Raw genomic sequence first — 24,474 nt, forward strand, 5'->3', positions numbered from 1 at the left:
TTAGTATTTATAAATTTAGCATACATACTGTTAATTTAAAATGATTAGGTTTTTGTTTTTTTTATTTTCACTAACATTTTCGGCTTATAAAACAAATGAAATAAAGTAAGCTTAAATTATCCGTCCATCATCTCCTGTTGGCTTATTATGATTCGGTGAAGTTTTAATTTTGGCTTTGATGGGCCGTTTGAACTAAAGCTTTGGACTTGCAATGCCTTTGGATATCTTGTGTTCTGTGAATCAGAAAGTGCTAAGTTGACACAATTCTTTAGTGACATTGAGCTGCTTGTTAATTAAATTTTAAAATAATCATTTTGAGTTTTCTTTCACCCTTTTTCTCCATTAGACATCAGTTGAATTTTACCGGAAAGTGAATTCTATGTACAATTATGTATTTATAAATCTGCATGTTTGACACTCACTTTTGCTGTAATTAAATTTCAATTTGTTTACTTCTGTTGTTCAAAGAACTGTTTTCTTTTTTCGCCTATTGTTTGTGATAGTAAATTTTTATGCACATTTTGTACAGTGTTGTGGAAGCAAAGCAATTTCTAAAATTGTAAATCAATATGCTGTGGCAATGGTGCAGTTTGTGATCAAATTTAAAGCAGACTATTTATGTTAAAATATGTGAACAGATCTTTTAATGCATTGTTTTGAAATAATTGAGATTTAAATAAAATGTAGAAAATTAGAGCAAAGATGTTTTCTTTCTACTCATTTGGTGTATAATGTACTGTCAGCAAAGATGTTGACATTGTAGTTCATTGGGTTATATGTACACATTGTCCCTTCTCAATAGGTTTTCAATAGATGTTAGGCCTATAGCAACTGCTCTTTTGTAAAATGCTAAAATTTAAACAATGGTAGAGACTTTTTAATAGAAAAAAATGTGACTTTGTTCTATTTTCTATATTTTCCCATATTTTCTGACACTATTACATAATCTTGTGAAATCACTGCAACAGTGTAAAAATAACATTAAGTTTAGCTAACCTTTTCACATTTTTAACGTCTTCTCCAGAACCACATGGCCAAAATCAACCAAACTAAGCACATAACACCTTTTTGTTAAAGCATCCTCAGGTAGCGTAAATTTAAGTTTGTTCAAATCATGATCTATGGTGGTAGAGTGGGGCCACATTTGGGGGGGGGGGGGGGGGGGAGGGGTAGACTTTTTACATGGGAGTAAATAGAGAAAAAACTTTAAAATTCTTCTTCTCAAAACCTGAAACAACAAATAGGCTATATTTTTATTTATAAAGAAATTTGAAAATCGTTTTAAACAAGATTTACTAAATTAAATTATCCAGATGTTTTATATTTGATTCCATAAAGCTGACCTGATCTGTTACAGCTATTAATTGTTGCTTAGGTGAGCAGTGTGGCCTTTGGGTCTCTTGTTAATTAAAAATTTTGTAATCCACAAAAACTCAAAATTGCTATAGTTTTGAATTTTTTGAATCACAAAACTGTATTGTAAAAAATATTTATGAACATGATAACATACCATTTTGCAGGTTTCGTTGAAAAGTACAATCATATTTGGACCAAGTGTTCTTAAGCGTGTCCCTTTCGGTAGTTCTTGTCATATAGTGATATCAACAACATTGAAAAGGTGATATCACTTATTTGATTAAGTGATATCATTTATTCGAAAAGGTAATTCGCCTAATCATTTTTTATGGAGATATCACCTATTCGAATAAATGAGATCACCAATGCAAAATGAATAGTTGATATCACTAAATTATTCGAACAAGTGGTTTCATTTATTCAAAAATTTGTCATTCAAGCTGAAAGGCTGACATATAACTGATTCAAAAAAGTTATATCATTATATGAGTAGGTGATCTCGTCTATTCGAATAGCTGACATCACTTACCGTAATTGCAAAAAATACCAAAAACGGCCTCTCATAAATCATTGTCGACCAGGAATATATAAAAATACCATACACTCCATCAATCAATATTTCACATATATTACTTGCTTTAATTCATTTATTTTAAAATACAGGTATTATAATCCAATGAATTTAATATATTACTTTGTTAAAAATTACAATAAATAATAATATGATATGTTAAATATTATAAAAAATATAATAAATTATTTATTGATACATTGTTATGCAGGTGATGAAATCCCTACAATTTGGCAGTGCTTTCTGATAAAAGTAATGTTTTCTTCTCGTAGAACCCTTTGCTCTCTAGACAAAGTTTACACACTTTCTTCTAGACTGGACGATTTTTCCCGCAAATATTGCAGAATAAACGATACGCGCTCTTGACGGTCGAGCATTGGCACTGTGACGTACGGTATGTGGAAGCGCGCGTACAGACGCTTCAGGTGCGTGGAGTACGCTCGCAGTTCGTCAAGCGTGGAGACCAGTCGCACGCTGTCGTCAGAAATACACTCGGGCTGGGGCTCTATCAGGAATATCACAGACGTCTGCAACCTTTATCAGAGATAGAGACATGCAATGTTATTTTCAAGTGCATTCAATTGATCAATGTTTCAAAATTGACTTGCAGATTTTGTGATATGTTTTATTGAAATTAAAAAAAAAATAGCAAAGCTTTTATCATTTATCCCGATAATGCTCATTTAAGGTTGTTTTTGATTTCACAAGATTGAAAGAATTGAGGAGGGAGGGAGGGAATACCTTTCTGAATGTGTCACATCTATTTAATTTCATGATATTTAAGTAATAAGGGGGTACCTTGCTATCATGTCGCTCAGTCCCTCCGTGTGGACCGCCCTCTCCAGCGCCTCCGGACCGAGGTACATCTCCATGTACGCCATGGGATCCAGACAACGGTCACACAGAAAACCTGAATATTGATGTAACTTTGTTAATTTGATCAGAAGTGGACCTTCTCTGGATTTTTAGTACTGGTAATAAAAAATAATTAGCAACGATTCAAGCACAAAATAAAAAAAATACGTGTTTGAAAAAATGATTTTATAACGGAAAACATACATTGATTGAATACGTAGAATTAGAGAAATAATGCAATTCACAGATAAAAAAAAAATCTTTTTAAGTATATCTGTTTGAAGAAACAGAATAATTATGCCGTTTCGATTCCTCTGAGATTCATTTTGGCAATTTATATATCCATCGATGATATTGTTATTATCGATAACAAATATGATAATCATACACACCAAACACCGGGGGGGGGGGGAGAGAGTTATGTTCCACATCCGTGTCTAGTCCATGATTTTTTAAAGAAGAGGTATCAGAGACTACAAATGATGTTTGTGACCTGAGGGGATGGGTCGTCTTGACATAGACCCGGGGTCGTTTGACCAACGTCAAGGTATCAGTATAATCAGCAACCTATCGTCTACTATTTTTTTTAAAAGGGGTGTCTTCTCGGACATCACTCGTGTTCTTCTGTCTTATCGATAAAGAGTCATAATGACTTTATCAAAGTAAATACAATTTTGATAAATATCTGAACTATGAAAATTCCTTTAATTTTTAAAACAGACGCAAGCATAAAAAGTATACAGTTTATCAGGTGTTATCATCGATCCGCTCCGTAGTAAAGTTTTGTGTTATTTTTTAAAACATGTTATAACGAGTCTAATTAAATGAAGTCTTGCTCTGACGCACTCACGGTCTTTAAATTATAGTATACAGTGCCAATCTGTCTGTTTATTGATTTATTCATATTAAAAAATATCCTCGATGACGATTTCTTTCGTATATAAATTCTTCCTATCCAAAACTCTCAAACAGCGGTTCGACAAGAAAAAAAAAACAAGAACAGAAAAAACCAATAAAAACAAAAAATCCCAAACCTCTCTGTGCAACAAAATTCTCCTTTTCAAGTTCGATATTTGCTAAAAGTATTTCTCTATTCAACTGCTCAAATAACTCCGGGGATCGGTCGGGATGAAAATCGTCTCGCCTCCACCCGTGACTGTTTATGATCCGCCTGGCCGTCTCTACCTCCACCCTGACCCCCGGTAGATAGGGGAGGAGGTCGTGGATTACGGTGGTTTTACCCGTACTGTGAGCCCCACTGATGTAAATTCTGAGTGACTCCATATCCAATGTTTATGTTTTATTTTCCATTTGATTTCAAGGAACCGATCTTATGTTAAGTATACATGTCCTGAACACGAGATATATACGCATAGATATGCGATACATTATTTCAAAATTAAAAACCACAAAATATTTTACAAGCAGTGGATACGTAAAAGAACCCTTTATACACATGATACAATTGAAGCAAAATACTCTGGGGGGTTTAATTCTATAAATTGTATAGCATATAGATCTATGTGTATACATTGAGTCAATTTAATTCATTTTGAACATGATACTATACAATGCAAGATATAATAGACATTTTTCCACAAACGAACTAAAATAATTTATATATGAAAGTTAAAAAGTGTTCATTGATTTTATCTTTGATGAAATAAATATGAAGTTTGCAGTTTCTAGACAGATTACAAATTATTTTATTTACTGAAGAGTGCAGTTTAAGTCGAGCATGGTATATTGACAGGATACATAAACATTTAATGCTAATGCGTACATGCATGTGTACACGAAGTAGTGGTTGTTCCTATAAACAGAATAATAATTCAGACCAAAACCTTAAAATAATTTATTCAGAGAGAGAGAGATAGAGAGAGAGAGAGAGAGTTTGTGGGTGGATGGCGAGGTATCCGTCTCCAACAAGTTAGAACAGTACACCGTTAGTCTGTGCCCGCGGTTCCCCGCAAATGACAGGTTAGCGTGTCCCGCTCTGGACACCCGATCCCCTCACGCCTGACATCGGAGCAGACGGCGCTGTCCGCGCACTGCGTCAGATTGAGACAGCAGCATCACAGTGATTCCGCGGGGCTCACAGGTAAATCTCAATTCTTATGTGTTGTTTTATTATATGAATCAATTCTGATAAGGTTTTAATATGATTTTTTTTTCTATGTGGTAAATAAAAGACAATGCCAACAATTAAACATTTTTCTTATTAAAAAAGTCATAAGATTATACTCCCTGATGTATGGTTTAAACAGTATATTTTAAACTAATTGGAAAAGCGGTAACCGTCTCTTGCGCTTGCAATATGAATTGAATGAAATATATAGGTAAATGTACGATATAGTATCGGTGCAAGGTGCGGTTTGAATGCGCCAATCTAATTCTCACTTGCTCTAAAAAAAATACTATTTTCTTTGTGTTATTTTTCTCAACTATATGTACAAACAAATTACAGAGATCAAAATGTTTCTTCCGACCGTAAACTCATGAGCAACAAAATTGCAGTTAGAACGTCAGAAGGGTATATGATATAAATGCAAAATAAGTTGTGGTGAACATGTCGCCAACTCCAAGAAACGCCCATGTTGGCGACCATCAATACACGTATAAATGATCGCCAACATGGGTATTAACTTCATCGTCCATATCCACATATCATGCTAGTTTATAAACGATTCTTGAATTCTTTTTCCAGTCAAAATGGGGTTCGGACTTTGTATCCTGGCGTTTGTTGTCTACAGTGTTCACGCTGCGCCTGGTAAGAACCAATCATATATCGTAAGGTCACGACCTTTGTATTCTACACATGTAGGCCTTAGGTTTGCGCTCTGCATGGCCAATTAAAGAATCGGCAAAAAAATGCATGCCATAATGATAATTGGTTAAGCTGTATTCTATAGACAATGCTGTAAGAATTTTTTTACTTTGGAATATTCCAGACAACTCAAGTTGTGGTACTAAAGGAGATATAATATTCCTATTGGACAATTCGGGTAGTATTTCCCAATCGAATTTCGAGCTCATGCTAGATTTTGTGAAAGACGTGGTTAAGAAGTTTGCAGTGGACCGTAACCAGGTACAGTTCGGCCTGGAGACATTTGAGACCGGGGTGCGGACGGAATTTAAGCTAAACACTCACAGCAACAGACAGGAAGTGCTAGACGCCGTGGACAGGGTGTCCTATGTCGGTGGGGGAGGGACTAACACAGGGGATGCCCTGCAACATATCAGAGAGAAGTCATTCTCTAAAGCGTTCGGTAAAGTTTATCTATTTTAACGGCCCATCCCCTCTTCAACCACGTTTCTTCTTAGCAGCTCCTTACCTTATTGTTACAAAGATAAAAAAAAAAGACCAATTTTTTTTTCTTCAAATTACTTAATTAGAGTTTATACAAAAGTTGACCTTAAGCAGAGAGAGAGAGAGAGAGAGAGAGAGAGAGAGAGAGAGAGAGAGAGAGAGAGAGAGAGAGAGAGAGAGAGAGAGAGAGAGAGAGAGAGATGGTATTTGGTGGGGAGAGTAAGAGTCCGACCGTCAGTTGTATTGTCATCAAATTCAATTCATATCATTTTTTTGTATTTATATTAATGTAAGTTTAGATATATACCGCCCATTCGGTAAAGTCATATCATTATTCTTTGTGTAGTGTGTTTTAAACATATGAACCAGTGTGGACTGTAAACTCGAATCAAAATTCTTATAATCCATCCTTGACATCTCATTGCGTTCCCTCAGCATGAAAAACCTCTGAGATAATTTAAAATTGCTTTTAAATCTTTTTAGGTCACAGACAAGGGGTGCCAAAGCTGGCCATAGTTGTCACAGACGGTGTGTCCTCCTCCAAGAACCGCACCAAGGAACAAGCTCGCCTGGCTCACCGCGCCGGTATCACGCTGATGGCGGTGGGCGTGGGGAAAAACACAGACCAGCAGGAGCTACAGGACATCGCCAGTGACCCCGACTCCAAGTACTTGTTCCACATCGACACTTTCGTGGGGCTGAAGATGATAGAGAGCATGCTGGCGTCATCTACCTGTACACGTATGCCATGTCTTAGCCAAGAATTCTCCTCCTACCAATATTCATATATTGTAACTGAAATGTAGCACGATGCACCCAATTTATATTCCGTCTTTTTTTTTCTTACAGAACTCAAAGGACAAGCAAGTAAGATACTGTCTTCTATTAATAATTGCAAATTGGTAAAAAAAAAATAGCCAAACTGAATCTTTACTTATAAATTTTTAACGTGTTCTTTAAGACTGAAGACCATTGTGTTGTTTCGCTTTTGCTAGGTGATTGTGGCAAGAAAGGAGCAGCCGATATTGTAATTTTGATGGATTCTAGTGGCAGTGTAGGGGAAGAAAATTTTGAATTGATGAAGGAGTTCACCAAGAGCATCGTAGACGAGTTCGTCATTGGTTCAAACGCTGTACAGTTTGGAGTAGTGATCTTCAGCACCCCGGTCACAGGGGCATTTAAATTGAACGAGTACACCAAAGCTGACCAACTGAAAGCAGCAATTGATGAAATCGAGTTCCAAAATGGAGAAACACATACAGGAAAAGCCCTCGAATATTTGCGAACAAAGGCTTTTACCGCTCAAGAAGGTATTGAATCATCTGTTAATGTTTGTATGCAAGTATAACCATGAGCACATTTAGAGTTCAGCAGATACGACTGATACCACCTCCATGTCGTGAATGGAAACAAAACTGGCGGTCAAACCTTTTGTCATTAGGGCCTATTAAATGAGTTTTGTTCGAGAGTCTATGATGTTAGACGTCCCCCGATTACTATGATGAAATTAAAACATATGCATCGACAAGGGTGGACGGTGCCGTATCGTGCATAAAATCGTTAACATACGTCTCAGACGGGCGTGTGAGCAGTTGAATTTGCTCTTATATATGCATAATACTTTGTCAAAATTTCATACATCATTTAAACTAAATCCCTATCTGACCAATAACATGGCATCGTTATAGGTTATCGATCCGATCCCAACATCCCAAAGATCGCCATTGTGATCACGGACGGTCACTCCACTCACAAAGAGAAGACCCAGGAGGAGGCGAACAAGCTGAAGGAGCAGGACGTGGAGATCTACTCTATCGGCGTGGGCGACGAGGTGGACAATGAGGAGCTGACCGAAATGGCCAGCAACAAAAACATATTCAGGGTGGACACCTTCACCGCTCTCCAGCATCTCAGACCACTGCTGCTAAGGCAGGTCTGTGAAGGTATAGAAATCAAAGGGTCCCACCACTCTAAATCAATGCCATTCGGGCTTTGTGATAATTGAATAATTAAAAAAACCATGAATTAATACTGTATTGTGCAGATTTCTTATGTGATAATTATTTTGTCTTCTTCCTTTTTTCAGCAAAAAATAGTAAGTACTCTTTCTTTTATTACTTCTGGCGCTATGACCAAGGAATTTTAATTAATGGCATTTGTTGAATAAAATACCAAATTTTAAACAACGAATCCAAGTTGACAAATTGAATTTTAGCTTGCCTGGGGAAATCTGACGTTGTTTTCTTACTGGACTCCTCGTGTAGTGTTGGGGAAGACAACTTCAGGAAACTGAAGCATTTTGTCAGTGACGTCACCTATAATCTGTACATTGATAAAAACGGCGTTCAGATGGGGGTAGAGACCTACGAATGCGAGGTTCACACAAACTTTGAACTGTTGAGATATCACAATAAGGTTAAGATGCAAACCGCCATCAACAACATGGAGTTCAAACCAGGCGGCACCGACACGGGCGAAGCCATCAAACATATGTGGACAAGGAGTTTCAGTTCCGAATACGGCAAGTCGGAAAGGAGTTAAATTAGTTTCATTTAAATTGATGAATTTCTGTAACCGTTATAAATATAGTAATGAATGCAATGCCAACAAGTAATTAAAAAAATATTCATTAAAGCATCTTTATAATTTTTTTTATTATATCTTTGAACAGGGAACAGGGACAATGTTCGAAAGATTGGCGTAGTTATAACTGACGGCGACTCGAAGAACAAGGCGTCCACGTTTTATGAGGCCCACAAGGCACGAGAGAACGGCATCACTATGGTAGCCATTGGAGTGGGCGATATGAATGTGGAGGAGTTAAAGGGAATCGCTAACGGCACGGACTTCCTGTTCACCACCAAGTCGTACGACACCCTCACAGACCTAACACAGACGCTGACCAACATGGCGTGTCAAGGTTAGTACAGAATATTACGGAAAACTCTTCCAATTCATTTTCAATAATCTGAAATGTCTGGTTCTCCTCAACCTTCATACATTTATTTGTTTTATTTCTCTATTTTGCAGCTTGAACAGAATTCGAGAGAATTAATGTAAAATTCAAATAAAACAAATTAAAATGGTTGAAACTATTTGTGTGGTTCCCATTGTGTTCATTCAATTGTATAAGGAATCATTCTTTTGGTATTATGAGGCGATAATTTAAGTCGAGGCGTGATCAAATCCAATGAAGCCCAAAGGACTTTATGATAGATTTAGAAAATTGGCTGTTCCTAAAATGAAACAAACTGATAATAATCTTGAACACTTTCAGTTTACATGGATTAAGAAAGATTCTGGAGAAATGTAAATAAGATTTTTCCTTTGATGGTTCATACGAGCTATAAATTTTTTATTCAGTGTAACATTTTGTGACCATTTTGCCACAATTTGCAGTATTAATAGTCCCTATCCTAGGGATCGTGAAATTTATAATTTTGGTAGAGGGCTTCATAATCTTTCCCATCTTCGCTAGCCAAGAGGAGAGGAGCGGATCGTCACCCTTGGCTAGCGAAGATGAATCTTTCTAAATATGAGGCCAGTTTCTATATGCATGTACAAAACATATATTAACAACTTGAAATTTACAATTGTGGTAGAGGGCTTGTTGGTCTACATAACTATGGATTCAGATTTTCTTTCAAATGTGTGGAAGTAGAGGAGATACTTTAAAATTGTCAAATATTGACCATTTTTGGTCCTACCCCTAAATACATGTTTGGAGAAGAGTCATGAAAGATGTAAATACATGTATAAACAATAAAACGTTTTCTTTTGATGATTCATGCTGGTATTGCAGAAACAATTTACATAGCCCGCGTTAGCTGGCTGTCTTTTTTCTGCAATGTCGCCACCTTCATACTAGCAATAAAGACGAACGATTTTCAAATTTAGTTAAAAATTTTTATTTTTGGTTTGTAAGCAACATTTGGTGTGAGGCAAACCTATGCTTTCATTCTGTAAACACGACAGATATGTCAAAATTAGGCTGCACAGCGTTTTATGCGAAATCTTGATCATTTACTGCCTAAATTGCAAATTTTAGGTATGAATAGATCGTTACAAATTTTCAAAACGATGTATTTTCAAATAATCTCCCCTTGAAAGAGAGGTTAATTTTAACAAACTTATACCCCGTTCACCAAAGGAAGCTTTTAACCAAGTTTGGTTGAAATTGACCCAGCGGTACCAGAGAGGAATTTAAAGTTTAATAAGTTAACAGAGAAATATTTACATCTACCAAGTATTATTCCCTTTATTTCTTACGGAAACTTATAGTTAATTAATAGCTCTATAGAAACATCCAGACTGAAATCTACACGCCCCGTTTATCGATTGGTCGAAATCTACAGTGGCTGAAACTGATACAGTGACAGGACTGAAATTGACACACCCTGTTTAACTATTGGTCGAAACCTACAGCGACCTATAAAAAATCATGGATTGCACGAAATAATCATGTCAGACTCAAAGTCTCACAGGAGACGATTTGGCTGGTTTTTTTTAGCTATCCTCTTTCTGTACATTAACAGTAATTTGGTGAATTTTACTTACCTTTCCTAATTAATTAATTAGTTAAAAGGAAGATGTAAATTTAAACAATAAAATGCTTTATTTGGCGACTCGTTCGGGATATGAAAGTAGCGTTCATTGCAGAATTTTTTTTACATAACCTGCATTAGCGGGTGATGTATTTTTTCTGCAATGTCACTACCTTCATATCCCCAACGAGTCACCAAATAGAGCATTTTTTTGTTTAATTAAATAAGGCATTCAAAAAATGATCAGAAAGCTTTATCAAGCTCAGTGTGCAAAAAATGAGACAAACTGTGTTACAATCTATCAAGGTCTTTATTAACAATCTTATAAAAAGACTGAACTAATTTGAAGTCACTGACTAGAATCAACAAAAGAAACATGGCCGCTTCCTGTCAATAATGACAAAGCCCACACTGCTGGGTTTCCTGGGTGTCCGTACTCAGATGCCATACATGTCCTTCGTGTTTTCTATGCACGCCTCCAGGACCGTCCGGACAGGGATGTTCTTTAGCCGGGCCACTTCCTCTGCCACCGTCACACACAGACCAGGGTGGGAGAAATTCATTGCTTCTTTGGGAATCTGAAACATCATCATCAAACATATGTCACAAATAAAACAGTTTAGGATAATTCACTGAACATGTAGAAGTATGCAATTTTTTTAAAGGTGTGTTCAAAGCACACTTACAGTTTTAGGGACGAAGTAAGGAGCATCACTCTCCAGCAGCAGTCTCCTCAGTGAAATGAACTTGGCCACGTCCCTGGCCCCTGTGGCTGTCCTATAGGTCACGAGTGGGGTCAGTCCAATGTACAGATTGGGGAAGTGGTCCAGCCATAACTTGGCTGATTTAAAATCTCCAGTAAAACAATGACAATGAATTTTGTAGTCCCGGGGCACCATCTGGAAGTATTCAAGATAATATATGAAATAAGCTCCACCAAAGCCTCTCTTTACAATAGGAAATTTATTGAAAATATGAAAAGCCCAAACAAATTATCCCTTTTCACTCACAAATTCTTACGGAGATTTATAATGGGAAATGTTTACATCTTTTCTCCATTCCGGACACCTCGCGCAATTTTTAAACGTTATCATCCGGGCTTATTAATGGTTGATGCAATGCAAAATCCCGTAGACTATCTATTTTGGGATGTGTATTGAAACCTGAAGCGGTAGAGGGGGCGTTTCAAAACAGATAATCTGGACATTTTCATGTTAGTGGATGACAGAGTTTGAGCACAAGGGTATTTATTATATCGAAATACATGTATCAAACAAAAAGTGGTGGAAGCAAAAACTCGGGACAGAGTATAGATTACTCTTCTTGGTTATTTATCCGTTTCCTTCCTCATTACTAGGTATTTACACTGACCTGCTTCAGGATGTCCAGACAGTCCTGCTCGGCGTCCCTGCAGTGGATCACCAGGGGCTTCTTCATGTCCAGTGCCATACCTATCTGCTTCTTGAACACAGTTTTCTGCAGTTCTTTGGTCTCAATAAACCTTTAATTCGACAAAAAGCCAGTCAATAAAACAATGGGTTTTTTTTTAAATTTGGTTACAATGTAACTATATTTAAATAATTCTGTATATGTCACATGTAGCATGATTTCCCATTACAAGACACATTACTTTAATAAATTGAACAGTCTACATTAAATTTCTCAAGAAGATTTCCCCTTATAATTTCAAAGCAATATGAGCTGTATTTTTTGGAATGTTATTTTGCTGGAAAAAGCTGCTTGTATGATAAGTCTGCATATAACTTAAACTTTTATGATAAATAAGGTTTGAAAAAATCATAAATTTTTGTCAGAGGAAAGATTTCTCTTCTAAGGAATATATAGCAAATCAATTTTTGTACAGGACGACAATAATTCAAGTTTGCTCCAATTAAGGCTTCTTAACGGCCTTTTACACAAAAATATGGCTAAAAGATGTTTAAAAACCATAATATTTCTGTCATTTTAGTAGAAAATAACATTTTCGTAAACAAAAAATTCAACATGAAAATTGCAACTAATATTGCTTTAATAGGAGCCGTTCGTTTCCTGTTCTTTGGATTTTATGCCTTTATTTCTCATTTGATGTGCATACTCTGATTGTATATAATGCATTGACCTGTTTATTTGATGTTAGGTTTTTTTTGGCTTGAAAAAGTGCATAAAATTTGATAATTTCATCGCGACCAAATAATACGGCTATGCTCTTAATATGTATGTCCACACAAGTGAGACCTCTACAGCGAAATACTTTAAACTGTTAAGAGGTCTGCAGCTTATAAAGCCAATATAAAAAGCCAACTGGATCTAAAATTATGAAGAATTTAAAGTGAGCAAATCTCACCCTCTAAGAACATCCACTTACATGCCCGAGTAATCCAGGCCTATCTCTCCCAGGGCCACCACTCGCTCGTTTCTGAGGCACCTCCTCAGGCCTTCTTCACACCACCTGCCAAAGTCTCGGGCATTTTTGGGATGACATCCAAATGCCAACCAGACATTGTTCTCCTTGCTTAAACTCTTCCAAAGACCTTAAGGAAAAAATCAAAAGATTTCCTAATTGATATATCTTTTCTTTTTCATCCGAATAACTGAAAATCAAACAAGATATGTTTGTGAAACACATAAGCCCCCCTCCCTTGGAAACATCCACAAAGAAAATAAACATAAACTGCAAATAACTGGAATTATTCTAAGTCCAAGGGGCATAACTCTGTCGAAAATTGCACAATCGTACCCAATATCAAACTTGACCTAGATATTATCATAATTAATCTGTATACCAAATTTCATTTCAATATGTGCAACTTCTGTGAAGAAAATGAACAAAAACTGCAAATGCATGTCTACATCCATGGGCCATAACTCTGTTGAAAATTGCTCTATCATATCCAAAATTAAAATTGACTTAGATATTATAAATAACCTGTGTACCAAATTTCATATCAATATATTTACATCCACCAAGTACTATTCCCTCTATTTCTTACGGAAACGTATAGTTAATTCATAGCTCTATAGAAACAGCCAGACTGAAATCTACTCGCTCCGTTTATCGATTGGTCGAAATCTACGGCGGCTGAAACTGACAAGAAAGTGACAGGAGTGAATTTGACATGCCCTGTTTATCGATTGGTCGAGACCTACAACTACCTAAGAAAAATCACGGACTGCACGAACTAACCATGATGATATCAGACTCAAAGTCTCACTGCACATGGAGACGATTTGGCTGTTTCTTTTAGCTAACGTACTTATGTACATTAACAGTGATTTAGTGAATTTTACTTACTTTTTACGCTCAATTTATTAATTAGTTAAAATAAAGATGTTAATATAAACAATAAAATGCTCACTTTGGTGATTCATGTGGGTTATGAAGGTAGCGATCATTGCAGAAAATTTTTTACATAACCCGCATTATTTTTTCTGCAATGTCGCTACCTTCATATTCAAAATGAATCACCAAAGTGAGCATTTTATTGTTTAAATGTGCATCCTCTGAGAAGAAAATAAACAAAAACTGCAAATACATGCAAATAAATGGAATTTTTCTACGTCCAAGGGCCATAACTCTGTTGAAAATTGCTCAATGGTACCTAATATCGAACCTGACCTAGATATTATCATGATTAACCTGTATACCAAATTTCATTTCAATATGTTCATCCTCTGCGAAGAAAATGAACAGACACTGTTGGTGGACCAACCGACAGACAGACAGACGGACAGCAGCAAAGCAATATGCCCTCCCTTCTTTGAAGGAGGGCATAAAAACAATTTTCTGACAGAAATTCATTAAAATCTTGCATCTTATATTCATTGGAAAAATTTTGGTACACCTTGCACAATGATACCATCTGCGTACATTTATGTACATACTGTGGAATCATGAATTTTCGTCGGGAATTTTACAGGTTTGTGGGGACGTAATTTCGTGTATTCTCTTAAACCTACAGAGGAAATATGTCTTTATTACCCTAATTTATTAATTCGTGGAGGATATTAATTCGTGGATGAGAGGTACCCACAAATTCCACGAAAATTGAGCGACCACGAAATCTAATGATTCCACAGTATACAAACATCTCTTTTAAACTTAACCATTTCAGGTTTATTTCATTGTAGTAAATGAATATACCGGTAATTTGAACCCTTATGTATTTATGAATAACAAGTGATAGTAATTACAAGTACTGCAGGGACATCTTGAGACAGAGTTAAATATGTGCAGTTGTTGTGTGCGAGTAAAATTTGTTCATGTTTTGTAGTCAACTTTACCTTCTGATTTAAAACTGTTTGGATTACAGAAAACTGCTACACATCCATGGTAACTAGGAGGAAAAGTTTCTGCATTCTGAGCTTGAAAATCTGACCATTTGCCCCTAAAATCAATGCGGTTAAAAAGGAAATCAATGTGGCAGTGAGAGTCTATGTAGTCCACACCATAGTCTCTGCATCTTTCCTGGAAAGCAGTCTTCCAGTCCACTGGGACCGGATCAAACTCCCTGTTCTGTTGCTGGTAGAATCTTCCACATTGTGGAAGGCTGGAGGTGGGAGTGGATTCCGTGGAGCTAGGAGCTATCAGTAAATTACAGCCTGACGGCTCTCTTTCTAGAACTCTTGTGGCTTGAGCTGTCTTTTGGGGGGATCTCGGCACTGTCTCCCTGGATGGATGCAGTCCCTGTAACACAGAGCTTTGGTCTCCACTTGGGTTCTGTGAACTGGAATGATGCTGCCATTGTTCAGAAGATGCAGACTTCAGGTTGTCCATTGGTCCGCACTTGTCTACATTACCACTTCCCTGATTTTCTACTGCGTAGTGGTGCAGGTGTGAATGAGATTTTCTATACACTTGAGAATGGAGATTGTTGAATCGACTGCCTGTCCTGCTTTCTCCCTCAACAGAGTTATCATAAGCACATTGAATTCGCTTGTGTGGTGGAAGGTATTTGCCATTATTTTTCTTTGCTGATTCTTCAGCAAAAACTGCAGTGGTGCTATCATTTGTGTCTTCCATTGTTTTCGTAGAACAAGGATGCCTGTCATGAGTGTTTTGACGATGCCAATCTTGATCTTCCATGTCTCCATGCACTGCATCTCTGTTGCCTGAAAAATATTCTGTTCATAAGATGGTCCATTTCATAATTAACTTGGAAAAGTTCATTTCAAAAGTAAACAAATAAGATCTTTTACTTTTTTCTGATTCTTTCCGAGATCTTCCTGCTGGATGGTCTTGACTCTCATACACACATCGAGTAGAGGGATGTTGGAATCTGGGAAATGATCCAGACTGAGATTCTCTGTACTGCATGGTCCTGTAGGAAAACAGAGTAAATCTAAAATGGTCCCTGAACAAGCTAATGCTAATTGAGACTGTAGAAGAGAAGAAATGAAACAAGACTTACATTTCCCGCCATCCGCTAACCATCATGTAGTAAGGGTAATACATCGGTGAATAATACCCTAGGTGTTCAGGATACATCTGTCCGTCAACAAAAGGCTGTCTGCTGTATCCACCATTCATGTACAGAGGTGGGTAGGGGTAATAAGGGTCTGGATAGAGGCCAGGGTAGCCCCGCCCCAGGCTCACTGCAGCCCCTGGGTAGCCTGCTGTTTGGTGCGGAGAATAGGGAACATAGTTTGGAGGGTAATTCAGGCAATCCATTGACTGTGCAGTTGGGTACATATCTGGATGCTGCTGCTGATTGTGCAGATTTCTGTCTGAATCAGTATTCACAATTAATCAGAAAAATTGACATTAACTATTTTCCAATTCATAAAGATTCTCAGAGCAAAACAGAAGTCAATTATTTAAAGGTTCCATTTATTGTTAAATGTACACTCACTTGCTCCTTGTCTCATATTTGGGTCCAGAATGTTATCCGCTTCCTCACTGGTTTGACTGTTCACTGCCTCTATCAAAAATTCATCTCCAGAGTCCCCATCAGCTAGTTCCAAAGCCTCAGAATCATCAATATCATAGCTACTTTCTTGCTGTTCATTATCAATGGAAATATCCTGTTTTCTGTCCAAGTCCCACCTAGAATCTCCAGGAGGTCCACAAACTCTGTATTGGGAGGCTTTGATGTCCTTTTCATGGTCAGTGCTTCCAATATCAGGAGATTCCTTTGCAAAATCCTTTATTCCACTACAGTTTTCTTTGAAAACCATCCCTGAAAAATCAGGTGACTTAATTTCATCCTTCTCTGCAACACAAACAATGTTTTTAGATCACATACAACATCAATGTAAAATGTTCCTTGATAATTAATGCATAACCTCCCTCTGATGAGTTAATTATTTCCACATTCAGAGATTATTAACCAATTACCGTAACCATTTGACATTGACCAATAAATAAACCTTGCATACAAATACAATTCACCCCCCCCCCCCCCAAAAAAAAAAAAAAATAAAAACAAAACACCAAAAAGCAATAGCTCACTTAATATTCTTGAGGACAAATTCAAGAACCAAAACTTACTTTGAGACTTTCGAGCAGGAGATTTTTTCAAGAAGCCAGTCAACTTCCACTTCTTGAGAACATCGTCACTAATGTCACCTTTTAAGTTGTCATCTGATGGTGCATTATTATTCTGGTCAGCAGGATATACATCTGAAACATATACTTTTAAAGATATATGACATGTCATAATACAACAGCTTATATCCACATTAACTTTACAAAACACATCATTATACAACAATAAAAGCTTTTCAGTATTTTAGATTTGCAAATAGTGACTTACATTGTTGGTTTGAGATCAAGTCTCTGGTAGGACTGCCGTCTGCTTCACTCTGTATCTTGTACAAGTATGGCATTTGACACAAACAGCTTCTCCACATCCAAAACTGAACACATTCAGAAGGGCACTGACACCTTAATCCATTCCTACTGCTCCCTCTACTTGCAGAAACTACATTCCTCTTATCCATTTCTTCCAAAGCATCGTCTAACTTTTGCCTTTTACTTTGGTCTCTTCTAATGGATTTCTCATCATTTTCATCAAGAACTGCAGGTACATGGTAGTTGTCCTTCTGGATTCCATCTTCCAAGGAATCTTCACACTGCAAGTCCGATTCCTCACCTTTCACACTGTTTTCATACTCCGATATGGTGGGTATTTCACTAAGTGTGTTTTGGGAGTTACACCAGCTGCTGGAGGGAAGTTGAATACTCAGACTCTCCATACTGGAAGTTGGGGCCTCTTTATCTTCAGGAACACACTGCTCCAAACCTGAATCATCATGAACCCCGTCACAAGCATCACTAACCCAGTTACTTGGAACCACAGCTGAAGAATCAATGATTTTAGACTTGGCCATAAGCAGTTCCAGCTCCTTTTCATCATACAAACTGTCTTCCCAATTTTCCTCTCCAGTGATTTCTTCACCTGCTTTGTCTTCATCCAAAGCTAATTTTGTCTGATTTGTCAATGAACCCTTACCGTTATCATCACATAAACTATACTGGTACTTCTCTAGACTGTAGTCTGCATTCTTCTCGTTGACCTTTTCACTAGAAGATTTCACTTTACTATCATTGGGTACTCTTTCTCCAAACCATGGTTGTGATGATGACATCAAAGAACTCACTATGGAGCAAGAGGGAGGATTGGTGAAGAATCCTGGAGGATGACGAGGCCAGTTACCAGTACTAAAGGTATTCAGACTGATCTGGCTTTCTTGCTGAGGTGGATGTTCCTCATTTTTAGGCACACTGCTATCCATGCAGAATGTTTCCTCTTGCTCTTCGCCCCTCAAAGATATTGTACAGTTGTCATTTAAATCATTCTCAGTGAAATCAGCACTAATTACATCCCTCTTCTCAGGGCTATCACTTTGTTCAACTTTAGTTCCATCTCCAAAGTGAATGGTTTTTAGATAGGACTGGAAGGGGCTATTGCTTCGCCTGTGTTTACCTCTTGACCTGCTCCCTCTCATTTGTCCTCTAGGACCAAAACTTTGAATAGTTGACATCCTGCTTTCCAAAGCCACTATTTTGTCTTTCAGCAGTAAGTGGTAAGCGTCAGATTGTGCCATTGTGTCATCACTCCCCCAGTCCTCTAATAAGTCTGAACTGTTTGGTTTTGCCCTTACAGACACACAGTCCCCAGCTGCTAAGATACTTTCTTCAACGAAATTGTCTTCAATCAATTTTTCATCCCATTTATCTGGAGCTTTCTCTTTACTACAGTCAGGATACGAGGTATTCCTGGCACCATGGTTCACAACACATTCATCCACAGATACACTATCAATTTCGTTTTTGTTTTCACTGCAGTGGTTAGGTGGTACCCTCTCTTCACTTTGTGTACCAGATAACTCTCCACGATTTATGGCAAAATCATCATTTTGATCGTTCATAAGTTCATTTTCTACTTTCTCCATTCCATCATCATCACATAAAGATGTCTTCATCTCATGAATATGAGATACTTGGCTGTTTTTGTCTTCACACAATTCCTTCAAAGAAGACTGGCTCTCCTCATCAATAGTGGCTAAAGAAATATCCGAAATTTTCACATCAATCTTTTTTATTTTATCAGGATAAATCTCCCTAAAATGTACTGCTATATCTTGACATTCCCAAAGTTCCTCAAAATGATTAGCTGAATCTGAATCATTTCTGTATGTGCCAGTCAAATCATTTGATACTTCATTTTCCTCAAATTTTCGGTTGTTGGTTTTCACAGATATTGACACTGTTTTATGAAGATCCTCATTACTTTCAGTTTTACCAATCTGTATTTGGTCCCCTTTGCTTAGTTCATTATTTTGATGCCCTCCTGGCAGTGTTTCTTGCTCTAGGATGATTTTTGTAGAATCCAAAAGTGGAATGTTCAAAAGCTCTGGCATCCAGTCTTCTCCTATGCTAGCAGGCGTCCCAAATCCTTTCCTTTCATTTCTACCCTTAAAATTACCACATTTTGGATCTGACAAGCCAGGAACTTCAACTACTTTAGTTGATTTGAGGTCTTCCTTTTCTTCAGAGAACCTTTCCAACCTCTTCTTGTTATCCCTGGATCTTCTCCTTTCCTTTCTTCTGTCTTTATCACGATTGCTTGCTGATCTTCTTTCACTTTCTTTTCTTTTGCTTTTAGAACCTGTTTCTTTTGATGACAAATGTCTTCTGCTATTTACAGCCTCTCTACCAGATGTCTCCTGAGATAGTCTGCTTTTTAGCTCTTGCTGATTACTCTTTGGACTTGATCTTCTTTCCCTATCTTCGTTCTTATCTTTTTCCTTTTTTTCACATTTCTGTGGTACAGTTTTACCCAAAGGTTTGTCACTTCTAGCTTTTATGTTTACATTTTCTTTCTCAGTTCTTCTTGTTAAATCATTTTTAATTTCTATTTTATTTTTACAATCTACAAATTTTTTAGGGTCTACAATAGATTCCTTTAAACCATCCACCACCTTCAGATCATCTCCCAAATCAACACAAGCTCCCTTGTCCTTCAATGTCTGAGGCGAGGGATTAAGATCCTCCAAGCTGGTCTGGATAAGTTTGTCTTTATCTGGTGTAGTGCAGTTCTCTTGTGAGGGACCAGAACTCATGTCGGCTGCTTGGTTTGTGCTGTTCGACTGTTTAGGAGATGACTGATTCTTTGGAGGACTAGTGTCCAAGTTTGCTGATAAATCTACCTCATTGTGTACATCTGTTTTTAGGTCCTGCAAAGACCGCTCGAATATTCTCCTCAGTCCACCATCCTGTCTCTTTTTTCTCTCCACAGGCATGTCTAAAAAATTTATGAAATGAAGTTGTGTTAGCAATCAAACCAGTAGTTTCTCCATTACTATACAGATCTTCTACTCTTCAAAATTATTTAATGCGCGTACTTGTAAAAATTTGGATGTCTTTCAAGTAAAGTGTTCTAAAAAATTAAGTGGACAAAACTTAGTTTCCTGGCTGTTAATGTCCAAAGTAAATCAACAATAGACATTCTACCTCTACCTTTATAAGTACCTAATAATCAATTCAGTTATGCTTGATGATGAAGTTTCACATTTAAAGCAGCTAAACATGAATTGAAATGTGAAAATTCATATTTTTAAAGAGCTAAATGCACAAATCTTAAATCCTTATCAAATACATAACAGGGCTATGGGTTACATCACTCATATGAGCGAAATCTTAGAATCTGACTAAATCTGACCCAAAAACATAATGATGGCAATTATAATTCTTAGTATATACTTTCTCGAAATGATCAAATTTTCCCCCAATAAGTCATCCATATTCTGCATAAGACATGTTTCCTATGAACTTCTTATGTATAGTATTTTTGTGATAATGCATGTAGGTAAACTCAGTTGTTTATTTGTTAAAGCCACTCATAAATACATGTACACACAAACCATCCTAGTTGTACATGTAGGTTCCGCGTTTTTGTTTCTTTGTTTCACATGCATTTCCTCGTCGTTTGTAATGCACTGATATGTATAGTTGATGTAACTTTTCTCCTGGCTTGGATAAACGCTTGATAAAATTAAACACAACCTAGGAACAATGACAATATAAGAGGTGACCATGTTACATGTAGATTGAAATACTCTAAACTGTTAACAAGTAATGGATAGCAGCAAAGAACAACATGGCTGACAATGCCTTTCATAAGTCATATTTAGGCATTGGAACCGGAGGGGCGGGGGGCTCCCCTCCCCTTTTTTTGCAAAGTCAGACATAACTATCAGGCACGTACTATCAGGGAGGGGCCAACCCTCCAACCCCCAACTTTTTCTCACAGCAAACATCTTTTTAAATTTACATATAAAAAATTGAAGTATCGCGAAGTTCACCCCCCCCCCCCCCATTCCTTCCGTTTTGGGAGTATGTAATGTCAATTTTTTTTCATTTAAAAAATAAAGCTCAATGGACAAATGCATGAGAAAAAGATTAAGCTAATTAATAAAGCTTTAGATGGAAGTTTCTTTTTCTGAATATAATATATTCTTATGATATTCACTAGTATATCCTTTAATTTACTATTTAACTCTAGTTGATAATTAAAAAGTGCAATGCAGAAGTTTGCCAGCTGAGAAGACATAAAAATTTGTAAACTTTTAATGAGTAAAAAACAGGTTGATCATCTTAATGTGATTGCCATGACCAAAGGAATATAACCAATTCTTACAGATGATGAGGAATTAAGAAAATGGACTCGGCAGAAAACTTATCTCTTTCACCACTGATCCTTATTTTCCTAAAATTAATTTGATCAAAATAAACTTTAATATACACAATATAGTTCTAACCAGTTTTTATTATAAGTCGAAACCTTCAGTAATCTAAGGAAAATCAAAGACTGCATGAAATAATCATGATAATGCCAGACTCAAATTCCCATAAAAGACGGTTAAGCAATTTCTTTTATTCAACATACATCAACATTAACTTAATGACTTTTACTCACTCTCTAAGATCAATTCATTAATTTGTTCAAAGAAAGATGTACATACAAACAATAAACTTTCTTTGATGGGTAATGATGGATAGCTGTCATTGCAGAAAAAATGTTCTTAACCCTCTAATCCAGGTTATGTATTTTTTTGCAGTGTAAACATAACTTAAATTTTCCAAAAAAAAACCAAACACCATTATTTCAAACAACTCTAAACTCCTTGAAATATGATTGCAAGCACAGCTCGCCGGCGCACAGCACCATTGCACAAAGCGAGACACATGCGAATCGAAAATTTGGAAAAGCTGCACATTCAACATATTTTTTGGCATCCATAACTTGGACCAGTATTGCCCTGTTTTCATCGGACCAGCAGTTCCCTGTTAATATGGTTTCCCATTGATTTCAAGCACTAGCTATGTAGATTGTAAATTATATAAACGTAAAGGGATATGCAACATGCAATCCTTTAACCTTTGACATTTTCAAATACAATCGAGTTATATCACAATGGTTTCCTTACACATTGATCTCTCAGAATTTTTTCAGCGTCAGTAAATTTCAACTCACAATGCAATTCAAGGCATTGCAAATGGTGTTCTCGTGTTGATGTGCGAGTCAACTTAAAACTTTTGAGAACCAGATAAAATGTGTAATTTCAAGAAACTCGTGCTTTTTAGGTAAGTAAAACAGTAAACTACGCAGAGTTTTAATTATCAGGGGAGTCTTTAAAGAGCCAGACATCACTACACCAACGTCAACTCTGATCTCACAATCACATTAATCAAGGGGGAAAAACTTTTAACTGTAAATTGAATAACGGAATTCTTAAATCCTCTCAAAATCTTGCAAAAGCTAACGAATGAGGGCATTTTTTCAGAGATATGAAACAATTGTCACTTGGACTCACTTAAATGGTCAAATTTAATAGATTTTGAAAGGATTCCGATGATTTCTACAAATTTCAGGTATTCCTGACCCTAGATTCTTTGGGGAGTTTTTACAAATCAAGCCTACTAGACAACACTATAAAACCTAAAATGCCAATCTGAACTGATGTTTCAAACACTTGTGAAAAGGGAAAAAACTCTGCACTGAACAGTATGTTAAAATCTTTATTTAGTTAAGAACCCTAAAGTTAACATTAACGCTTTAGAAAATGCATTAGTGGACTACACCCAGTTCTACAGTACTTTTAATCCGAGATTCCTCTGACTCTAACCCCAACTTTTATATTGTGACGTGCACACGTCACAATTTTTAGCGGTGGTTAGAGCAGCGACATTGTCTATTGTTAGAGTCAGAGGAATCTCAGATTACAGCACTCTTAAAATCATAAATCAAAACTTGTAGTATTGCTTATATACATTACTCTAGAGAAAAAATTAAGAATATTGAAGACATACGGTATTTAATTATAGTATTCAAATTCATTTATACTTTTTTGTATCCAATTGTAAACCCAATTCTTATTTATAATTAATTTATTATGATACGTATTTACATATTTAATCATAAGCTGTGCTCGCCTAAGCGGTCGCACCGTAAAACATATTATTATCAAACTGTCTTTTGATATTGTAAAAAAAGGGGCCGTGTTCTAAGAAACATGCATGCAGAACCGCTTTTGTATACAGCAGTACCGTAGCGAGTCTAGTCAGTCTACCAAGACCTTGTATTTTTAGTTCTTCCACAAAAAGTACGTCATATTTATGAAAAGATAAAATGGGTCAATAATTTTATAAAAATACCTCAGTAGAATTCTTTGGAATCAAAAAACTTCATTAAAATAACGGTTATCGTTTCACTTTTTTGGACACTCAGGCACCATCTCTTTCCCGCGCACATGTTACTACATTTTATCCCTCCAACACGAAAGAGTTCTTCCCAGACTCTGAAGCAATTTGTTCTTAGAATGCGTTTTAAAATGTAACTTATATTGAAAATACTTGTTTATAAGTAGAAGATATTAGGAAATTATTGGGTTTTTTTTTGTTTTCTAATTTTCATTTAAATAAAAGAGTATGCAGTTTCAACTTAATAAAGTGTTAGCTTGATAAAGTTATGCACATTATGTACATGCATTTATACGCAGATGAAAAGGGTGCAGGAGTCCGACACCCCCCCCCCCCCCCCCACCCGAAAATTTCAAACAATAAACTTGCAAAGTAAACAAACCGAAAAAAAAAATTAACCCTTGGACCCCCCCCCCCCCCATTTTTTTCTTGACAATTTTGTTGTCGGGGGGGGGGGGGGTCCCATTGATATTTATTTTGTTGTGGGGGGGGGGGATTCCAGTGATAATTTTGTTGCCCGGGGAGGGGGGGTCCGAAGCATACTTTTGGTAAGTTTTACAATGTGAAATTAATAAGTTTGAGATTTCAAAGGGTATCTCCTCTAGCACATACCGGTTTCCGTAGAACCACATTT

The 24,474-nt window shown here is 36.7% G+C and overlaps 4 protein-coding genes across 5 annotated transcripts; 2 read left to right on the top strand and 2 right to left on the bottom strand.

Annotated features, from left to right (window-relative positions):
• Positions 1-2,017: 2,017 nt before the first annotated feature.
• Positions 2,018-4,178, bottom strand: LOC105345193 (uncharacterized). Its single transcript, XM_011453271.4, has 3 exons — positions 3,817-4,178; positions 2,726-2,837; positions 2,018-2,461 (listed from the first exon to the last, which is right to left on the bottom strand). The coding sequence occupies exons 1-3, from the start codon at positions 4,064-4,066 to the stop codon at positions 2,224-2,226; spliced, it is 600 nt and encodes a 199-aa protein (XP_011451573.3). The 5' UTR covers positions 4,067-4,178; the 3' UTR covers positions 2,018-2,223.
• A 608-nt stretch (positions 4,179-4,786) lies between these two features.
• Positions 4,787-8,449, top strand: LOC105345192 (cartilage matrix protein). The gene is made up of 8 exons (XM_066066385.1): positions 4,787-4,883; positions 5,490-5,552; positions 5,734-6,051; positions 6,576-6,833; positions 6,942-6,959; positions 7,088-7,402; positions 7,781-8,187; positions 8,308-8,449. Exons 2-7 carry the CDS (start codon positions 5,495-5,497, stop codon positions 8,095-8,097), a joined length of 1,284 nt encoding a protein of 427 aa, XP_065922457.1. The 5' UTR covers positions 4,787-4,883; positions 5,490-5,494; the 3' UTR covers positions 8,098-8,187; positions 8,308-8,449.
• LOC136270062 (cartilage matrix protein-like) lies at positions 8,309-9,189 on the top strand. The gene is made up of 3 exons (XM_066066386.1): positions 8,309-8,613; positions 8,764-9,012; positions 9,123-9,189. Exons 1-3 carry the CDS (start codon positions 8,442-8,444, stop codon positions 9,125-9,127), a joined length of 426 nt encoding a protein of 141 aa, XP_065922458.1. The 5' UTR covers positions 8,309-8,441; the 3' UTR covers positions 9,128-9,189.
• Positions 9,190-10,927: 1,738 nt separating this feature from the next.
• Positions 10,928-24,019, bottom strand: LOC105345191 (uncharacterized). 2 transcript variants are annotated; one of them, XM_020074101.3, is made up of 11 exons: positions 23,796-24,019; positions 17,389-20,382; positions 17,124-17,255; positions 16,486-16,812; positions 16,045-16,360; positions 15,833-15,954; positions 14,918-15,745; positions 13,002-13,167; positions 12,008-12,137; positions 11,323-11,535; positions 10,928-11,214 (listed from the first exon to the last, which is right to left on the bottom strand). In XM_020074101.3, the coding sequence occupies exons 2-11, from the start codon at positions 20,378-20,380 to the stop codon at positions 11,074-11,076; spliced, it is 5,367 nt and encodes a 1,788-aa protein (XP_019929660.3). In that variant the 5' UTR covers positions 20,381-20,382; positions 23,796-24,019; the 3' UTR covers positions 10,928-11,073. The 2 variants fall into 2 exon arrangements, with proteins under 2 accessions (XP_019929660.3, XP_019929659.3); XM_020074100.3 differs by having other exon boundaries at positions 16,486-16,845.
• Between the last annotated feature and the right edge of the window lie 455 nt (positions 24,020-24,474).

This window comes from Magallana gigas, chromosome 7 (assembly GCF_963853765.1).
Source record: "Magallana gigas chromosome 7, xbMagGiga1.1, whole genome shotgun sequence".
NCBI lineage: Eukaryota > Metazoa > Mollusca > Bivalvia > Ostreida > Ostreidae > Magallana > Magallana gigas.

Coding starts and splice junctions, on each gene's coding strand:
- LOC136270062 (XM_066066386.1), top strand. CDS start 8,442: ATGGGGGTAGAGACCTACGAATGCGAGGTTCACACAAACTTTGAACTG. Junction 8,614..8,763: donor GAGTTTCAGTTCCGAATACG/GCAAGTCGGAAA, acceptor ATCTTTGAACAG/GGAACAGGGACAATGTTCGA.
- LOC105345193 (XM_011453271.4), bottom strand. CDS start 4,066: ATGGAGTCACTCAGAATTTACATCAGTGGGGCTCACAGTACGGGTAAA. Junction 2,838..3,816: donor GAATTTTGTTGCACAGAGAG/GTTTGGGATTTT, acceptor ATCAATATTCAG/GTTTTCTGTGTGACCGTTGT. Junction 2,462..2,725: donor CTGAGCGACATGATAGCAAG/GTACCCCCTTAT, acceptor TCTCTGATAAAG/GTTGCAGACGTCTGTGATAT.
- LOC105345192 (XM_066066385.1), top strand. CDS start 5,495: ATGGGGTTCGGACTTTGTATCCTGGCGTTTGTTGTCTACAGTGTTCAC. Junction 5,553..5,733: donor CAGTGTTCACGCTGCGCCTG/GTAAGAACCAAT, acceptor GGAATATTCCAG/ACAACTCAAGTTGTGGTACT. Junction 7,403..7,780: donor GGCTTTTACCGCTCAAGAAG/GTATTGAATCAT, acceptor GCATCGTTATAG/GTTATCGATCCGATCCCAAC.
- LOC105345191 (XM_020074100.3), bottom strand. CDS start 20,380: ATGCCTGTGGAGAGAAAAAAGAGACAGGATGGTGGACTGAGGAGAATA. Junction 16,361..16,485: donor AAATATGAGACAAGGAGCAA/GTGAGTGTACAT, acceptor ATACTGATTCAG/ACAGAAATCTGCACAATCAG. Junction 15,746..15,832: donor TCGGAAAGAATCAGAAAAAA/GTAAAAGATCTT, acceptor AATATTTTTCAG/GCAACAGAGATGCAGTGCAT.